We start from the raw sequence: 20,856 nt of genomic DNA on the forward strand, positions 1-20,856 counted from the left end.
CTGTGAGGGATCAGTTTGTCACACAAACACCTATACCTCCTGGGTGGTGTTGATCATGAGGTTGACCAGAAGGGCACCCTGGCCATGGTACAGTTTGATTCTCCCATATACCTCTCTATACCCAGCTTATGCAATGATGTGCAGGGGACCCAAGGAACAACCTTCTGAATTCTTAAAAGTGATGGACAGCAGACTACTTATAGCTACACAATCCAATCCAATCCAATCAACATTTATTAAGTGCCTGCTGTTTGCTAGTCCCTGTGCTAAGCACTGTGAATAAAATAAAAAAAAATTTTAAAGCTAATTCCTGTCCTCAAAAAGATTACAATTGATATGAGATCAGGGAGGAGAGGAGGAAAAGAGCATGAATCATGTAACCATGGAAAAATATTCTATATTAATTAATTAAATAATATTTTTCAATTAAAAAACATTACAATCTAATGCAGAGAGAACTTACAAAAAGAGGCCAGAAAGAAGTGGGACACCAGAGGGTACCTAGCATGGGTGTATCTTGTTGCCTGAAGTTAAAGCTAGGCAAAACAGTAGATGAAAAGGAAAATAAACACAGGAAATAGGTGATGACACTTCAGAGTTAATGAATCAATTGATTAATCAAATACTATGTGTTGGGTGATGAGCTAAGTGATAGGGATACAAAGAAAAATAAAAAATCATCCCTGCCCTCAAGATTTACATTCTAATGATGGTACATGCTTCAGGCTTCCTGAGACTTCAAATCTGCTATGAGGCTACCAGAACTAGAGATGGGAAACTCATAGCATGGTAACAGGTCATAGTAGCAGCTCTCAAAGTAAATTTCGACTTTTAGAGAAGTAGAAGTAGAAGAAGTGTGTTTGGAGGCTAGAGTTTATTGTAGGAGCCCTCAGGAATTTCTCAGAGAATAAAATAGTTTTCAACATTTGATCTTGGGGAATAGAGTTGGAAAGAACTCAAAAGATAATCTCTAAGGTGAGTTCTCTAGAGGGCTCCAAATTAAGCCTGTGTTCTTGGGCTCCAGTGCAGCTTGGGAAATCCAAGGTGTCCCTCCTTGGTCTGAATGAAAACATCAATACAAGGTCCAGACCCAACAATCAAATTAGTGACCATTGATTCAGCACTTGTGCTGTGTTCAGCACTAGGGATGTAAATGCAGAGGGAAGCAATCACTATTCTCAAGGGAGATTCCATTCTTTTTTTTTTTTAAATATATTTTATTTGATCATTTCCAAGCATTATTCGTTAAAGACATAGATCATTTTCTTTTCCTCCCCCCCACCCCCCATAGCCGACGCGTGAGTCCACTGGGCATTAGATGTTTTCTTGATTTGAACCCATTGCTTTGTTGATAGTATTTGCATTAGAGTGTTCATTTAAAGTCTATCCTCTGTCATGTCCCCTCAACCTCTGTATTCAGGCAGTTGCTTTTTCTCGGTGTTTCCACTCCCATAGTTTATCCTTTGCTTATGAATGGTGTTTTTTTCTCCTGGATCCCTGCAAGTTGTTCAGGGACATTACACCGCCACTAATGGAGAAGTCCATTACGTTCGATTATACCACAGTGTATTAGTCTCTGTGTACAATGTTCTCCTGGTTCTGCTCCTCTCGCTCTGCATCACTTCCTGGAGGTTGTTCCAGTCTCCATGGAACTTCTCCACTTTATTATTCCTTTGAGCACAATAGTATTCCATCACCAACATATACCACAGTTTGTTCAGCCATTCCCCAATTGATGGGCATCCCCTCGTTTTCCAGTTTTGGGCCACCACAAAGAGCGCAGCTATGAATATTTTTGTACAAGTCTTTGTGTCCATTATCTCTTTGGGGTACAGACCCAGCAGTGCTATGGCTGGGTCAAAGGGTAGATATTCTTTTGTCGCCCTTTGGGCATAGTTCCAAATTGCCCTCCAGAATGGTTGGATCAGTTCACAACTCCACCAGCAATGAATTAATGTCCCTACTTTGCCACATCCCCTCCAGCATTCATTACTTTCCTTTGCTGTTATGTTAGCCAATCTGCTAGGTGTGAGGTGATACCTCAGAGTTGTTTTGATTTGCATCTCTCTGATTATAAGAGATGTAGAACACTTCTTCATGTGCTTGTTAATAGTTTTGATTTCTTTATCTGAGAACTGCCTATCCATTTCCCTTGCCCATTTATCAATTGGAGAATGGCTTGATTTTTTGTACAATTGATTTAGCTCATTATAAATATGAGTAATTAAACCTTTGTCAGAGGTTTCTATGAAGATTTTTTCCCAATTTGTTGTTTCCCTTCTGATTTTAGTTATATTGGTTTTGTTTGTACAAAAGCTTTTTAGTTTGATGTAGTCAAAATTATTTATTTTACATTTTGTGATTCTTTCTATATCTTGCTTGGTTTTAAAGCCTTTCCCCTCCCAAAGGTCTGACATGTATACTATTCTGTGTTTACCCAATTTACTTATGGTTTCCTTCTTTATGTTTAAGTCACTCACCCATTTTGAATTTATCTTGGTGTAGGGTGTGAGGTGTTGATCTATTCCTAGTCTCTCCCACACTGTCTTCCAATTTTCCCAGCAGTTTTTATCGAATAGTGGATTTTTGTCCCAAAAGCTGGGATCTTTGGGTTTATCGTATACTGTCTTGCTGAGGTCGTTTTCCCCCAGTCTATTCCACTGATCTTCCTTTCTGTTTCTTAGCCAGTACCAAATTGTTTTGATGACTGCTGCTTTGTAATATAGTTTGAGGTCTGGGACTGCAAGGCCCCCATCATATGTGTTTTTTTTTCATTATTTCCCTGGATATCCTTGATCTTTTGTTCTTCCAAATGAACTTTGTTATGGTTTTTTCTAAATCAGTGAAGAAGTATTTTGGTAGTTCAATGGGTATGGCACTAAATAGATAAATAAGTTTGGGTAGGATGGTCATTTTTATTATATTGGCTCGTCCTATCCATGAGCAGTTAATGTTTTTCCAATTGTTCAAGTCTAGTTTTAGTTGTGTGGCGAGTGTTTTGTAGTTGTGTTCATATAGTTCCTGTGTTTGTCTTGGGAGATAGATTCCTAGGTATTTTATTTTGTCTAAGGTGATTTTGAATGGGATTTCTCTTTCTAGTTCTTGCTGCTGAGCTGTGTTGGAGATATATAGAAAAGCTGATGATTTATGTGGGTTTATTTTGTATCCTGCAACTTTGCTAAAGTTGTTGATTATTTCAATTAGCTTTTTGGTTGAATCTCTAGGATTCTTTAAGTAGACCATCATGTCATCTGCGAAGAGTGATAACTTGGTCTCCTCCTTGCCTATTCTGATGCCTTCAATTTCTTTATCTTCTCTAATTGCTACTGCTAGTGTTTCTAGTACAATGTCAAATAGTAGAGGTGATAATGGGCATCCTTGTTTCACTCCTGATCTTATTGGGAATGCATCTAGTTTATCCCCATTGCAGATGATATTAGCTGTTGGTTTTAGATATATACTGTTTATTATTTTTAGGAATGACCCTTCTATTCCTATGCTTTCTAGTGTTTTTAATAGGAATGGGTGTTGTATTTTATCAAAGGCTTTTTCTGCATCTATTGAGATAATCATGTGGTTCTTGCTAGTTTGCTTGTTGATGTGGTCAATTATGTGGATGGTTTTCCTAATGTTGAACCAGCCCTGCATCCCTGGTATGAATCCTACTTGATCATGGTGAATGATCCTTCTGATCACTTGCTGGAGTCTTTTTGCTAGTATCCTATTTAAGATTTTTGCATCTATATTCATTAGGGAGATTGGTCTATAGTTTTCTTTCTCTGTTTTTGACCTGCCTGGTTTTGGAATCAGTACCATGTTTGTGTCGTAAAAGGAGTTTGGTAGAACTCCCTCTTTGCTTATTATGTCAAATAGTTTGTATAGTATTGGGGTTAACTGTTCTCTGAATGTTTGATAGAATTCACAGGTGAATCCATCAGGCCCTGGGGATTTTTTCTTAGGAAGTTCTTTGATGGCTTGATGGATTTCAATTTCTGATATGGGATTATTTAAGAATTCTATTTCCTCTTCTGTTAGTCTAGGCAGTTTGTATTTTTGTATATATTCATCCATTTCTCCTAAATTGGTGTATTTATTGCCATATAATTGGGCAAAGTAATTTCTAATGATTGCCTTAATTTCCTCCTCATTGGAGGTGCTGTCCCCCTTTTCATCTTTAATGCTGTGAATTTGCTTTTCTTCCTTCCTTTTTTTAATTAGATTGCCCAGTACTTTGTCTATTTTGTTTGTTTTTTCAAAGTACCAGCTTCTTGTCTTATTTATTAAATCAATAGTTCTATCACTTTCGATTTTATTAATTTCTCCCTTAATTTTTAGGATTTCTAATTTGGTTTTCTGCTGGGGGTTTTTAATTTGATCGCTTTCGAGTTTTTTCAATTGCATTTCCAATTGATTGATCTCTGCTCTCCCTTGTTTGTTAATATGAGCTTTCAGGGATATGAATTTGCCTCTGATTACCACTTTGGCTGCATCCCAAAAGGTTTGAAAGGATGTTTCGCCATTGTCATTTTCCTTGATGAAATTATTAATTGTTTCTATGATTTCTTCTTTAGCTAAACGGTTTTGGAGTATCATATTGTTTAATTTCCAATTGGTTTTAGATTTGGTTTTCCATGTACCATTACTAATCATTATTTTTATTGCCTTGTGATCTGAGAAGGCTGCATTCATTATTTCTGCTTTTTTGCATTTGTGTGCTATGTTTCTGTGACCTAATGTATGGTCAATTTTTGTGAATGTGCCATGTGGTGCTGAGAAGAAGGTGTATTCCTTTTTATCCCTATTTATTTTTCTCCATATGTCTATTAATTCTAATTTTTCTAAGATTTCATTCACTTCTTTTACCTCTTTCTTATTTATTTTTTGATTTGATTTATCTAAATTTGATAATGGTTGGTTTAAGTCTCCCACTAGTATGGTTTTATTGTCTATTTCTTCCTTCAATTCTCCTAGTTTCTCCATTAGAAATTTGGGTGCTATATTATTTGGTGCATACATGTTGATTAATGATATTTCCTCATTGTCTAGAGTCCCTTTTAACAAAATATAATTACCTTCCCTATCCCTTTTGATCAGGTCTATTTTTGCATTGGCTTTATCAGATATCATGATTACCACTCCTGCCTTCTTTCTATCAGTTGAGGCCCAGAAGGTCTTACTCCATCCTTTAATTCTGACCTTGTGGGTGTCAACCCGCCTCATGTGTGTTTCTTGAAGACAACATATGGTAGGGTCTTGGATTCTAATCCATTCAGCTATTCGTCTACGTTTTATGGGTGAGTTCATCCCATTCACGTTCAAAGTTATGATTGTCATTTGTGGACTCCCTGGCATTTTGATTGCCTTCCCTAATTCTAACCTTTTCTTCTTCGGCTCTACCTTTTAGTCCAGTGATTTACTTTGAATCAGTCCCCCTTGTCCCCTCCCTTGATGTTTCCCTTTTTAGTCCCTCCCTTTTTGTTCCCTCCCCCTCCCCCCTCTCTTTCCCTCCCTTTTTGTTCTCCCTCTCCCCCTCCCCCCCTTGGTTTTCCCTTCTCCTTACCCTTGTTGGGTAAGATAGAATTCAAGATCCCAATGGATCTAGATGTTTTTCCCTCTCAGAGTTGATTTCCCTGAGATTGAGGTTTAAGTAAACCCCCCCCCTCTCTTCCTCTCCTTCTTATAGGAGTTTTCTTCCCCTCCCCTTCCCCTGTGAATCTTTGTGTGAGAACCATTATTCTATTTGGTCTTTCTTTACCCCCTATTTATACATTACATTTTCCCCACATATTAGTATACATAGGTTGATATAAATGTAGTCCTTATAGAAGAGAGTTTGAGTAAAAGAAGATAACATTTTTCCCCTTTCCTTAATATTTACCTTTTCAGGTATTCCTTGCTCTTTGATTTTCGGTATCAAACTTTCCACAGAGCTCTGGTCTTTTCTTTGCAAAAAGTTGGAAGTCTTCTATTTTGTTGAATGCCCATACTTTCCCTTGGAAGTATATAGTCAGTTTTGCTGGGTAGCTGATTCTTGGTTGGAGACCCAGCTCTCTTGCCTTTCTGAAGATCATGTTCCATGCCTTACGATCATTCAGCGTAGAACTTGCAAGGTCTTGTGTGACCCTGATTGGCATTCCTTTATATCTAAATTGTCTTTTTCTGGCTTCCTGTAGGATTTTTTCTTTTGTTTGATAGCTTTGGAATTTGGCAATTACATTCCTGGGAGTTGTCTTTTGGGGGTTTAGTGTAGAAGGTGTTCTGTGAGCTCTGTCAGTGGCTGTATTGCCCCCTTGTTCTAGAATCTCTGGGCAATTTTCTTTGATTATATCTTGTATCACCATGTCCAGTTTGGTGTTTATTTCTGGCTTTTCTGGGAGTCCAATTATTCTTAAATTTTCTCTTCTCCCCCTGTTTTCCAGATCTATCACCTTGTCGGTGAGATATTTTATGTTCTCTTCTAATTTCTTGGTGTTTTGGCTTTGCTTTATTAGTTCTTGCTTTAAAGCCTGGTTTTCTTTTACAGTTTGGTCAAACTGGTTTTGTAGATGCGTGAATTTCTTTTGCATCATTTCCCACTTTTCCTCCCAGAGGGCTTCCATCTTTTTGGTCCTTTCTGATTCAAATTCTTCATGTGTTTGTGGAGAGTTTCTATTTCCTTTGGAAGATTTTGGAGAATTTTCTTGTATATCTTCTTCTATCTGCTCTGTATTTTGTATTTTGGCTCCATAGAATGTGTCCAGAGTCGCCCCTTTCTTCTTATTTTTCTTGGTATTTTGGGGCTTCTGTGCTTCTGTGGAGTTTGTCATCTCTGAACGTGGAGGATTGGCTTTTCTTATCTTTGTCTGGTGATCAGAGACTTTAGTCCTGGGCAGATGTTGGTTCTATGAGCTTTCCCTGGGTTAAACTGAATATGCCTCACTGGAACTGGAATGGAAGGGTCGGACCACGAGGCCACACTCTCCCCCTGGCTCGATTTCCGGAAGTTGCCTTCAGAATCCCTGGCCGTGAGGCTGTTTCGTCGGCCTGTGGGGGGATGGGCTGCCGCTTCCCCAAGCTCCGAGAGCACAGACTTTCACTTAGACTTGGATAGCAGGATCCAGCCCGTGAGGCTGTCTTGCCCGCCCTGAGGGTTGCTGTTGTTTTGACCAGCTCTCTGCAGCGGAGGCCCCAGGCAGTAACTTTCACCCGGACCAACCAGCTCTTTGCAGCGGAGGCCCCAGGCAGTAACTTTCACCCGGACCGACCGGCTCTCTGCAGCGGAGGCCCCAGGCAGTAACTTTCACCCGGACTGGGACTTGGGTAGAAGACCCTGAGGGTTGTTGTTCCTCAGACCCTGCTCTCTGAGCCCGGCGCGGCTGCCGCTTCCGGGAGCCTTGGACTCTGCGCTCCTACCCCTGAGGTCCGAGGGATCTCGGGTTCTGGCTTTTAAGGGGAGCCGTACCTTTTGAACCGGGTCCAGGTCCAGGAGGAGGGTTCCCAGGGTCTGTGCTGTTGATCGTTTTGAATTTCGGCGCCTTAGGAGCTTCTAGTTTGAGATCGGTCGGGAAGGGTTTTCCGGAGATCTGAACTTCAGCTTTCTCTAAGCCGCCATCTTAACCGGAAGTCTCGGGAGATTCCATTCTAAAAGATCATTGGGTTCCATCACAACAGAGCAGAAATATGGCCAAGGACTTGAGATCAGATCACTTCTCCATTGAGTTCCCCCACCCTCAAAATCTCTTCATGTCTCTCATTTTCTCACCAGTGGGAAGTCCAGTGGGGACCAAGACTGTGAGGGTCCTACCCCCAGCGCTCCACCTGCCCTCACCCAGAGTGGTTTTGAGGAGATAAGCCAAGAGATCAAGGCCAAAATCGAGGAGGAGGCATATAACAAAGGGTAAGTTTCTGGGTGTCTTGCTGGGCATTCCTTGGCATGTTTCTCAGGGGAGAAAAATCCTAGAAGATAAGAAATAGCTGCAAAAGTTTGCAAGTTGATTCCAATTCAACTCAATCCCATAAGCATTTATTGGACTGCTGCTATATTCCAGGCACCCAGCTAGGTACTTGGAATACAAAGCCCTCGAAGAGCTTCTCTTATCAAATCACTGCAGTGATGGCTTCAGAAGGGGAAAAAGGAATCATTATCATAGTTCCCACTGTAAGTCCACAGGTATCCAATAGCAAACATACCATTAGCACCTACTTGGTGGGCACTGATCCCCTCCAGCAGAATTCTTCTCTGAATAATGTTTTTAATAGTCTAAAATAAAATGCCTAAGGTTGCAAAGGACATCAATTATGTAGAAATATGACTATATATTAAAATACTATTATAGACCCCAAATTAAGAACTCCAGATCTAGAGTACATGAAGTAAGGTTAGAAATAGAGCTAGATCATGGAGGGCATTGAGCATTGATAGAAAGAGAAAGTAGGTGAGCTTTCTTCATTTTTTGGTTGTTCTTGGAGTATTCTCCCACAAAATGACTAATAGGGAGAAATGTTTTACATGATTGCACATGTAAAGTCTACATCCAATTGCTTGCCATCTTGGAGAAGGGAGAAGGGATGAAGGGAGTTCATTTAGCTCAAAATAAAATGTTAAAAAAATTATATTTAATTGGGGGAAAATAAAATATTTTTTTAATTTTTAAGGAAATTTGGAAACCTATTATCAAATGACTTGAGAGACACTTCAAAGGAGTGAAAATCACTTGGACTAAGGAGGCTTGGATTCAAATCCTGATTTTAAAAGTTATTAGCTTGGGAGTGGTTAGGTAGTTCAGTAGATTGAGAGTAAGACCTAGAGGCAAGAGGTCCAGACACTTCCCAACTGTGTGACCCTGGGCAAGTCAGTTAACCCTGTTACGTAGCCCCTATCAATCATCTGCCTTGGATCTATTATGCAAGGCAGAAGGTAAGAGTTAAAAACAACAACAACAACAAAACAGTCATTAGCTTTGAGACTTTGGGTGAGTTTCTTAGCTTCTCTGAAACTCTTCTCTACAAAATGAGAATAATAACCCTTGTACTTTCTGCCTCATAGGTAATGTCAGTCAATCAATAAGTATTTATTAAGCTATTAAGCATAGATGGCTAGATGATATGGTGATAGTTCTGGCCTTGGAGTCAGGAAGATCTTAGTTCAAATATAGTTTCATACACTTACAAGTTGAGTGACTGTGGGCAAGTCACTTAACCCTATTTGCCTCAGTTTCCTCATCTGTAAAATAGGAATAATAATAGCACCTACATCCCAGGGTTATTGTGAGGATCAAATGAGATATCTGTAAAGTTCTTGGCACAGTGCCTGGCACATGAGGGGTGCTAGATAACTACAATTTATTATTATTCTTTTTTAAGCATTTACTATTCCAGGCACTGAAATAGGAGAGCTCCTTTGTCAGCCTTGAGATAGTGTAGAAATATGAGTTATCCTAATTCTTCTTCTCTAATCTGTCACACACAAAAAGCCCAGTTACGAAATACTTTAAGTACAATTATTTTATATTATTTAAATCTGCTTAACTGTCCCGAGAATTGTTATGTGCATAGATTAATGCTGCTTGGCATTTATCCAATATTACCAGTAGTTTTCCCTGGAAAGTGGTTCCTGTCCTCTCCCCTTCCTCTTGTCCTATCAAGCCAAACTCTCCTTAAACAGAGGGCAATTCCAGGGGCTGGGGTAAATTGAGGAAATGACAAACAAGAAGAAAATGTTTTGTGGGTTGTTTTTTTTTTTCATTTTATGGTGAACATTTTATGCGACATTTCCTACAAACAGGAAGGATGAGATCAGGGATAAGGGGAAACACTATTGACAGAAGTAATATTGGAAATGGTTGGTGGTTCGATTGTACATTCCAACCTCTTCCTCTCCTCCACAACCACAGGAAGCTTTGGAAGCTGACCATCCCTCAATGCTAGGAACCCAATGGGAAGATTGGCCCTGACCTGGCCTTTCCCAGCCTCAAAAAATTAAAAAAATTAAAAAAAAATAAACCCAAACACCATGTTTCATTCCCTAAAGGTATCAAGAAGGTCTAAAGAAAACCAAAGAACTTCAGGAACTGAAAGAAGAGGAAGAAGAGAAGACAAATGAAAGCCTCGAAGGGCCAGAAAGTGAGGATGAGGAAAAAGAATTAAAAAACAGGTGAGACTCTTCCTGCTGCCAACCGAGCATTTCCCAAAGCTAAAGGAAAAGCTTGGCACTGGGCAACCAAAAGCCAAAAAAAAAAAAAACCCAAGCAGGGAACTTGGCAAACCCAGGATGGAAATAGAAGTCTTATCTAAATAGGACAGAGATAGAGAGGCAGCTGGAAACAGACAGAGATGGAGAAAAGAAAAGGGTGAAAGAGAGAGGGGGAGGGAAGAAGAGAAGAGGGGGAGAAAGGAAGGAGAAAGCAGGGATCCAAAGTCCATGCAAATAGTCAACAACTCAAAGAACTACAGACTGGAGGGAAAGAGAATTGGGTGGGGCAGTTCTGGGATCAGATAAATGCCTAGGCAAGAATGAAAAACTGAAACACATTTTCAGACATAGCCAGTGTTTGGATTTTTTTTTTTGGCCAGATGATCTTATTTGTTAAAATGGAGGACTTAAAAAATTTGGGTTGGGTAGCATCTTTAGGAGGGAGAGGAGGATAGCAATAGGAGAGGGGGATGGAGGGAAAGAAAGAGAAAAGGGAAGGGGAGAGAGAGGAGGAAGAAGGGAAAGAAAAAGAAAAGGGGAAGGGGGAAAGAGGAAAAGAGGGAAAGAGGGAAAGAAAGAAAAAGGGAAGAGAGAGAAGGAGGGAGAGAAAGAAAGAAAAGGGGGAGAGAGGGAAAGAAAAAGGAAAGAGGAGAGAGAGAGAGAGAGAGAGAGAGAGAGAGAGAGAGAGAGAGAGAGAGAAGGGAAGAATAGCATTTTTTAAATACACAGAAAAGAATAAAGGAGGTCCAGGAGACATAGCCAAGTAGAATAGTTTTGAAATTAATGTTTTGAATTAATTGTATTCTTTTTTAGTGGAAGCGCTAAGTAATATTTCTGTTTTTACATACAGTGCTCTAGGGAACACAGCATAGTAGATAAAGCCGACCCCAAAGTCAGGAAAACTTGGGTTCAAATTCTACCTGATACATACAGGCTGGGTAACACTGGGCAAATTGCTTAACCTCTTAATATCCTGGGCAACTCTTTAAACCTGTAAGTTGCAGGAAAGGTTCCCATCTGCCCTGAAAGAGAAGGTTCTCTCACCTGAGAGTTCCCTTTACCAATGAAATCACAAATCCAGTCCCTTTCCCAAGAATATAGAAATGTTCATATTTGGTGATGTTTTTCAAGTATAGAACAACAAAAATAAAGATAAAAATTGTATTTTTTTTTCATGGAGGAAAGCCTCTGGCTTGGGAATCCATTTCCTCACCATTGTCCATCCGTCACTGCTTCCATTTTTCTCCTCCCATTGAGGCTGGTCTGGAGGCCAGCAGGCTGAGTACTATAGAGAAGGTTCACAGAACACAGACCCAGCTCTGACTCAGAAGCATTTACCTGCCAATCTCCTTCCACAGTACCTAGCCAAAACAGAGGCCAGTGTGCCTTAGGACCATAATCTGGGAATGACTATACTTTGCAAACTATAGATATTTTTTTTACTCTCTGAACCCTGGCTAAGTGCTTTAAGAAGTTAGCCTTTGCCCTGATGAGCCAGAACACCATGAAAATGTGTGTTTGGGAAACATGGAACACTACTTCCTACCCAGGTAACTTCCTTATCAAGGCCATTATTTGCAATTTCAGGGATCCTATTGTGCATATTGAGTCTTATAATATTACAAATTAATGCCTTGGAGTCAGGGAGATCTGGGTTCAAATCCCTCCTTTGAGGGACTTACTAGTCATGGCACTCAAAAACATCAACATGAATTTTAAAAATATGTCCATTATGATGACATTGAATATTTTCTTATTATTTCCTTGGAAACCATGTGAAATGTAGAAAACACTTTTTTACTCCACTGTTCAAAATCAGCCACATTTCCCCACTCTAAACCCAGTCATCCTCTTAATTTCCCTATTTCTTTCAAGTCATCTTTCCCAGCAGGCAAGTTCTTGGATCCATCCTCTATTCTTTCCTCATCTTCGCCCAACAATTCCAGTTAGTTTCCAAGCCATGTCAATTCTGAATCCACAGCATCTCTCCCAGCCTTTTCATGTTGGCCACCACTCTAATTTATCCCATCATCCCATTTCACTTTTTCTATTGCGATACCCTCCTAACTCTTCTCCCTTCTTCTCCCCAGTTTCTTCTCACTCAAATCCATCATTCATAAAGCAAATTCCTTAAAAGCAGGAACTATTTTCACTTTTGTTTTTGCATCCTGCATACAGTAAGTACTTAATAAATGTTTATTTCATCAAATTTAATTAGGCCTAATAAGATATTCAACTGACTAAAGTGTAGCAGGTTTCCTAAGAAATATCTCAAAATGGAGGGACCCTCAGAAATCCCTTCCACGAGACCAGAGATTATAGCAGAGAGATAGAGGAGAGGGAAGGTCTGGAAGACAAAAAGGCCAAAAAGTAAATGAACACCTCAGTAGATAGGGATGACTCACTTGGAGCTAAGGAAGGGCAGAAATGGCCAGGAGACATCAAAGTATGATTTCTGGGTTTATAAGAGAAATAAGGAAGTTGCAGGGTGAGAAAAGGTGGGGTTGAGAAGAGACAGCTGACGCCCCAGCCCCAGATAGGTTTCCGGGATCACTTGAGACTCCAGGAACTCCTTTCTTCAGAACCAGACATCACACCCATTCTATGCATGAGTCATTTGGTCCTCACCATTGTCCATCCGTCAGCTATACGCTGGAGTTCTCTGGGGCTCCCTCCTAGCCTGTTTGCTGTGAATTTTTGCACTTTATTGGATTACTTGAAATTTAATCATCCAAAACCAAAAATATCCTGAGTTTATTCACATGGACAAACAGTTTGGGCCAGTGAGCAATGGGCCACTTTATCAGGTGGAATAACAACATGGTAGAAATAAAGAAATCTCTGGGCCATAATTCTGTGGTAAGATCTCCTATTTTAATTTATCACAATTAATTTGGATCTTCAACTCAGAGTTATGACCCAGAGATTTCTTTATCTCTAATAGAGGCAGGGTTGACTCAGGTCAGGGTGAAGTTAGAAGCTTTCTAGAATCCCTACTATATTGTTCCTAACATCCTAGGTCTATATGGTATCAGATTTATAGCCAGGGGGGGTCTCAGCAATCATTTAGGGCAATGTATTCCTTTTATAGGTGAGGAACAAAGAGGTAAATTTGTTCAAGGTCGTACGGGTATCAAGTAGGAGAGCTGTCTTTACACACTTTTCCTGTTTTCTGGAACTGATGGGAACTAACCTAGATTTCTCTAGGATATCCAGAAACCATCTCCTCCAGTGAGGGCTTCTCCTGCCTTACAGACCCACCTGGGCTTGTTTGGTTCAGAAATTATACTTGCCAGAAACATGGCACCCAATTGAAATCGAAGCTCTAAGGAAACTCAGCATCAGTCTTCTTGAACCGAGGGAGGTAGAGCATGGTACAGTGAAATGAGTGCTAGGCTTGGAGATAGGAGAACTGGGTTCCAATCCTGTGTACTCTTGGGCAAGTCACCGGGCCTCAGTTTCCTCATCTGAAAAATGAAATGGTTAGGTTATATGAGTTCTAAGGCCCCACAAAAATGGTTTCAGGTAGAAAGCCTCTCCTATACTTCTTTCTTTAGAAACAGCATGGTATAAAGAAAAGAAAGCTATCCATGGAATAAGGAAGACCCCAAAGAACTCCTTCTGATGCTTTCTATCTGTGTGGTCACGAGCATGTCCAATGACCTCAATGAGTCTCAATTTATTCTTCTATAAAATGGCATTAAATATAATTATATTTTTACATATTTATATAAATATGAAATAATTGCATTACTTGTCATATTGTTCTATTTTATGATCTTGGGATTCCTGGAGTGTCTCCTGACTCTTCCTCTTTAGAAAACAAAAACCTAGCATTCTATAGAAACTAAATAAAGGGACCAGAACTAGAACTGAGATCTCATTGGTGTGAGAACTCCTAGATGAAGAAACTCCTACCAATATAAGCAGTGCCTTCACTAAAGCTCATCATCTTAGAGTTGTCTACAGTGCTGAGAGCTTACCCAAGGATTCATCCAGAGAGTCACTAGGGATGGGAACTGAACGGAAGTCTTTATGACACCCATGTTGTTTCTTTCTCTGCCATGCCATTCTTCCCAAGTCTAAACATTTGCTTTAAAATGAGTGAGGGGTCTGTGCTTTGGACAGCTTATGTAGAGATTTCTTACTTCACTGGTTCCATTAACAAAAAAAATATGGTAGTTGGGTGGCCAACGGGATAAGAGTGATGGTGGAGGAAGAGGTGGGGAAAACAGCTGAAGAGGTACTCATGGAGCTAAATTTCCCATCTTTTATTTATTTATTTTTTTTGGCAGCAAACTTGAAGCCTTGATTCATTTTTTACAAATACTCTACCCCAAGCTGTGCCAACATTGGAACGTGATTTGGATGGTGGCCGCAGCCATTCTTGTTTTCACAGTCGTGTTGGGTCTATACAACTCCTATCACTCTTGCGCCGAACTGTCGGAGGGGACATCTGGAAAAGCCACTTGTTCTGCCTCCCAACGGGACACCTGGTGGAGCTCAGGACTACAACAGGAGCAGCCCACAGAGCAATAGAGGATGCCCGAACACCCCACTGGTGGGTGGCCCTGCTCAAACATGCCTAGCATGCCACCATTTTCCAGTTGTTAAATGCAGTTAGGGACACAGGTGTGTTCAAGATTTGACATCCCTGCCACCGCAGTCTGGGAGTGAGATGGGGTGCTTTTCACTCACTGTGACTGATGGTGTATGATGTCCCAACGAAACTGTCCAGAGGAGAGGTCAAGGTGGAGAGAGATGACAATTTCCCCAAGGAATTGTCTCTTTTTGAAGATTTCTTAGCTCCAGCAACTATGGGAGAAGGGCCAGCCTGCCTTTATTGAAGGTCACGCATGGAGCTGAGTCTTCTCCCTCTTTTCTAGGCTCTGAATGGTTGTCTGGGGCACCATCAGCCTGGTGGCCTTAATGTCAAACCTGGAGGTAGCAGTAAGAACATTGGACTGGGAGTCTGAAAACCTGGATTCTCTTCCCAGTTCTGTTACTAATTAGCTACATGACCTTAAGCAAGTCATTTTCCCTGAGCCTTTCATTCTCTGTAAAGTGAGAGGGTTAGTATAAAGGCTTTCTAAGGTCCCTTCCAGCTCTGACATGCTATGCTTGCTCCAGCTTTTGGTCTTGGCACCACACTGAATCTGTACACTTACCCCCCCACCCCAGCCTGTCTCCCCATGTTTTCTTCCTCCTAAAGTTGCTTTTCATAAGAGTGGAAGTGGTTTGTTTTTTTCCCCAGAAAGTCATCTATATTGTATTTATCTCAAAACTCAAAAGGAAACAGGAAATAAAATATAAAAATGCCACTGCATACACACACACACATACACACCCACGCACACACAAAATGGCGAATCTATGCCTTTGGAGGGGGCCCCTGCTATCTCTATCATGAAGGTCATTCTCCTATAGATAAATTATCAAGTGTGCAGCAGTAACTGATAATCTATTTACTGTGTGATGTAAACCGGTTTTATTTTTTTCAAGGTATCAAAAACCCACTGACTTGCTAAGAATTTTTCATCACTGGACACCGCCCAAAGGTCACCCCCTTTATTTGTGATTTTTATTGTACCTTTGAAAATAACTTATCCACTTCCTTTAGTAGAAAATTCACAGGGAGGAAGGCATCACAGCAGATCCCTGGTTTGAGGAAATGCATCTTCAGCCTCATATACCTAACATGCATCATCCTAGGGGCTCAGTTGGAGCAGTACCCCAAACTCTAGGAGAGAATAATCTGGAAATTTTTTAGCAGTAGGTCTGTAAGGATCTAAGAGACACTCTTATTCTTCCCACCTAGGGAGGTCTCATCACATTGGGTTGAAGATGGAGATGCAACAATTAATGTTCCCTACCCCAGGATTTTTGCTCCACCTTCCTTCCCTGACTCCAATAACGTCCCTGAAGCCAGTTCTACCTTCTTTGACTTCAATCTTGGCAACAAACCATACATAAGAAAAGAAATATCTCCTTTGGTAACCTCATTTTTCTTCCTTTGATGTTTCTCCATCTCTTTTTATGGGAGAGGGGACAGAAGACTCCAGAAGTTAGTTTTGTTTCCAAGTTAGAGAATGGTTTGGTTTGATAGTTCAGCTTTAACAGAACCCAGCTGTGCCAAGCCCCATTTATGCTACCCCACTCTACCCCTAGCTGCTTTCTGTGGGCCATCCTGAATAATGGCTGAAAAACCAGCTGAAAGATGAAGCCAAAGGTTGATGGACCAAGGATGTATCAAAAGGTCAAAGAGGATGCAGGACAGTTCAAAGGAATATGACCACAAGGCAAGGCCTCCAGGGTTAAAATCAGAGTATCCATATATGTCAGGGATACTAGGGTGAATTTCTTCAATATGGGTTCCTAATCCTGAGTCCAAGCAAGAAAAGATAGGTCCGGGATGCCTCAGTGTCCCCTCTTGGAGCTCAGAAGGAGGCCTTTGCCATTGGTCCCTGGAAAGCAGGAAGCCAGAGAAAAAGATGAAAGATTCCTAAATCCAGGCAACCACTACACATGATGGGGCCATGTTTCAGTGAGTGAGGACACATGAAATAAGTATTCCTAACCCCATCTTTTATCCAAAATCAGGAGCCTCACAAAAAGATGGAAAACCGAGAGGAATTTACCTTGCCCATGTTTCAGACAAAACCAGAGCCATCACAAAAGAGAAGGGAAACAGAAAGGGATTCACCTGGCCCAACTTTCAGACAAAGCCAGAATCCTCACTGACAAAAGAGAAGGATAAAAAGCAAGATACTTCCAAAAAGGCTTGAAGGACACAATACAGTGACAGGGGAAAGCCATGAGCAATGACCCCCATTTATAGGTTTTCTGAAACCATTCTCTAACCTGATGCAGTGAAAGCAGGAAAGGCCATATACATAATCAAGGAACTGGTATAAACCCATCTGAGGACAAGATAAAGGTTCCTATTAATAATAATCATAGTTGACATTTCTATGGCATCTTAAGTTTGGCAACATTCTTCTATTCTCTTAATTGAGCCTCAGAACAAACCCTGCAAGGTAAAGTTCTCCAGGTAATGTTATCTCCATTTTCGAGGTGAGGAAATGGTCTGGGGGAGGCTTAATAAAAGATTTGTAGGAAAAGAATCTTATGATATTGGCATTCACTTTGGCCTCCCTCAAAAGGAAATGACTTCTTCTCTCATGTGAGAGTATAACAGATGAGCATTAGTTCCTGGGTTCCTTTTGCTCTTCCTAGATAGCCATGATCTTGACGCACAAATGGGTGTCCTTCTGCTCTAAGGGAGTGATATATATATATATATATATATATATATATATATATATATATATATTCACACACACACAGTGCTGTGCCTCATGGCTGCCCAAATGGGAAAGACTGGTTGGGGGCTCTGGTTTGGTGCACCTTGCTATTTAAATCCTAAGCATCTTTAAATCCACATAGGTGTGCCAGCCTTTTTCTGAATAGTGTCACATACTTGAGTTTGAAAATAAAAGTAGTTCCCAAAGTTCTCTCATAGTCACTGGTACAGTTTCTTTTTGCGCCACACCTTTGTGTTTCCTTAAGTATGGATCAGTCCAGAACCCACCACCAACCTCAAATTGAGGACCAGGAGGAAGGGGCAGAGTTGGACTGATGAAATTTTGCACCTGAGGAAAATTGAGCTGGGGGAGAGGATGGGTAGCAGCAGGACAGGGGCAGTTCAGTCAAAGATTCATGGAAAGAGGAAACCTGAACTTAGCCCCAAACCATATAGGAGAAAGGAGGTCATGGAGAAGTGACCTTGGTCATGGAGGCTAAGGGGTACTCAGGCCATGTAACAAAGTGAGACTTCAGAGGATTCATTCTAGGTAAAAGGATGTAAGACATGGAAATGGTAATTTACCAATTAGAGCTCTGGAAGGAGAATATTTGTACCATCCATTGAAGTGTCTTGAATATGGATTCTGTTTGACTACACTAGTCACTCTACTGGGTCCCCTCATCATGGGTGCCTGCCAGAAATACCACTGGCTTCCCATTCTCACCCACTTCCTACCCTAAGAGAAGTGGAAATCTCTGGGGTCCTTAGGGATGACTTGCTTCATTTTCTGGAGGGAGGAAGTGGTCCAGAGTTGAATAAATTCTAGTTAAAAGTTTTATTACCTGAAATTTATATATAGAAGTATAATTGGGGACCACTAGGTGGTTCAGTGAACAGAGTCAGACCTGGAGATGGGAAGTCCTGGGTTCAATTCTGGCCTCAGATACTTCCTAGCTGTGTGACCCTGGGCAATTCACATAACTTCCATTGCCTAGCCCTTACCGCTCTTCTGCCTTGGAATCAATACTTAGTTGATTCTAAGACAAAAGGTAAAGGTTTTTTTAAAAGCATAAGAAAACTTGGACTGTCCTTTTTCCACGTGCAATTTAGACTTAGAGGAAGGAGAGCTCTTGGAAGTTATCCAATTTAATTCTTTCATTTTGTGAATAAGAAACTGGAGGCTTAGAAAGCTGAATGCACTTGCCCAAGATCTCCCTGGTACCAATGCTAAGGTTTGAACCCAGGATCTCTGACTCCAGAGTCACTGCTCTTTCCATGACATACCACTGTCTGGAAGCCCACCAGCTTCAAAAAACCAGCAAGCCTCCTTTTGTTTGTCTTATTGTAATATAATAAGACCATACATTCATAGGGGACGTTATGGTATATATGAAGTGTTTTGCATTCATTATTTTAATTTTAACCTGCCCACAACCATGTGATAAAGGCAGGGCAAATACTATACCTATTTTACAGGTGAAGAACCTGAAGACCAAAGCTAATAAATGACTTGACTAAGGCTAATTTGGAGCAGAATCAGAGGAGTCAGGAAGGGGAGTTGTGCTTTTAAGCATATAATGTTCTAGACATAGTGGGAGTGATTTTGACGTATCCAGGTGGACATAACCCATAGATATCTGGATATAGAAGACTGGAGCTTTGGAGGCACTTCCAAGCTATCCTCATAGAAATAGTAGTAGTGAGATGGGTGAGATGGTTGAAGGGAGAGACAGAGATAGAAAGACAGAAATAGAGATATACACCTAAGCACAGAGACAGATGCAAAAACAGACAGAGATAGAGGCAGAGACATGGAGATCCAGGTATTCAGACCCCTAGGCCTATACCTTCTCACAAACTCATACTAACTTTGTACAGCTTGCCACTTAGAAGCTTTGTGACCTTGTTCAAGTCACTTAAGTAAGATCTTGGAATTTCAGTGCCTTCACCCATAAAATGGAGATACTACAAACTGAACTGGCTACCTCACACAATTATTGGGAAGGTTGAAAGAGACAGTGGATCCAAGGCACTTAGTAACTTAAAGGACTCTAGAAATGTTAGCAATGAACACTGATTGGATTCCATCCCTCAGCCCCAGCCCCAGCCCCAGCGTCCCACTCACTCTAATTTCTTGAGGATTTGAAGAAAGAAATAAAAACTAGAAAACTTCTGGAAAAGATTAGTCTTTCTCTTCCTTTGGCCCCCCTCTCTCCTCAAGCTCTCATCCTATTTCTCTCCTTCCTTTTACTGCCAAACTTCTCCTAGGAATATTCTGGTCACTCTCAGTTTCAGCTACCCCTCCACCCACTCATTGCCCTCACCCCTCCCAGGAACTAACTGTTTTCTCTTTGAGATCATTAAATCCATTTCCTTCTTCTCTAAGCCAAGATGCCTTGCCCTCTCTTGAGCAGTCTATGCTGTAGACCATTTATTTCTTCCTGGAAACTGCCCTCCTACAGCTCTCTGTGACTCTGGATCTTCCTCTTAGAATGGAAATTGGTTAAGATCAGGGAATGCATTCCTTTTTGTATTTACAGCCCCATCATTTAGCACAAGGCCTGGTACATAGTAGGTAGCTTGATAAATGCTTTTTCATTTATTTACTTATCCATTCTTTCTTTCCAAGTCTCTCCTTTCCTATTCCTCTTCCATCTCTTCTTCCTCCATATCCTTCTTTATCCCCTCCTCCTCCTCCTTTTTCCTCCTCTTCCTTCTCTATCTTGCCTCTTCTTCCACCTATATATCATCTATCTCTTTCCCTCTTTATTGACTCTTGCACCTGTCTATCTAATTAGTTATCTATTTATCTATCCTTTTCTTTCCTACCTCTTCCTTTTATCTTCCTTTTACCCCCTTTCTCTTGCTTCCTCCCTCCCTCTCTGTATGTCATGATCTCTGTCTTTGTCTCTGTCTCTCTTTCAATGGCCACTGCTTGAGTATTTCTCTCAGTTTTTTTCTTTCCTTCCTTCTTCTCATTCCTTTATTTTCATTAGTTCATTGAATAATTGATTTAGAGCTATAAAGGATTTTAGAGATCCCTGTGTTTTACTCTGGAAACAACTGACACCAAGTAGATTACAGGACTTGCCCAAGATCATACAACCAATATATAGTACTTCTAACTTGAAAGCCAACGTATTGTTATTTTTTGGTATATTTATGCCTACTTCTTTACTAGTTGGTTTGCTTTTTATGGAGAAGGTCTGATCCACAGTAGGAGATCCACATCTACTCCCAGAACCCAGTGAGCTTCTGTGAGTAGGTGGCAAGTGTACCCTCCAACAAAGTCCACATAAGTCATAAATAGCATAACTGGTACTTGAACTCTTATTCACTGATACCAACTCCAAAATTCTGTCCACTGAACCACAATACC

The 20,856-nt window shown here is 40.7% G+C and overlaps 1 protein-coding gene across 9 annotated transcripts in view; it reads left to right on the plus strand.

Moving 5' to 3' along the window:
- The window catches only part of IRAG1 (inositol 1,4,5-triphosphate receptor associated 1), a 233,145-nt gene extending 215,460 nt beyond the window's left edge, over positions 1–17,685 (plus strand). For all 9 annotated transcript variants that reach the window (XM_056802088.1, XM_056802090.1, XM_056802086.1 and 6 more), the window contains 3 exons: positions 7,745–7,876; positions 10,010–10,132; positions 14,467–17,685. In XM_056802088.1, the coding sequence (XP_056658066.1) occupies positions 7,745–7,876; positions 10,010–10,132; positions 14,467–14,710 (499 nt within the window). In that variant the 3' untranslated portion in view covers positions 14,711–17,685. The remainder of the gene's footprint in view (positions 1–7,744; positions 7,877–10,009; positions 10,133–14,466) is intronic.
- Positions 17,686–20,856: the final 3,171 nt, after the last annotated feature.

Source organism: Monodelphis domestica, chromosome 6 (genome assembly GCF_027887165.1).
Source record: "Monodelphis domestica isolate mMonDom1 chromosome 6, mMonDom1.pri, whole genome shotgun sequence".
Classification (NCBI taxonomy): Eukaryota; Metazoa; Chordata; class Mammalia; order Didelphimorphia; family Didelphidae; genus Monodelphis; species Monodelphis domestica.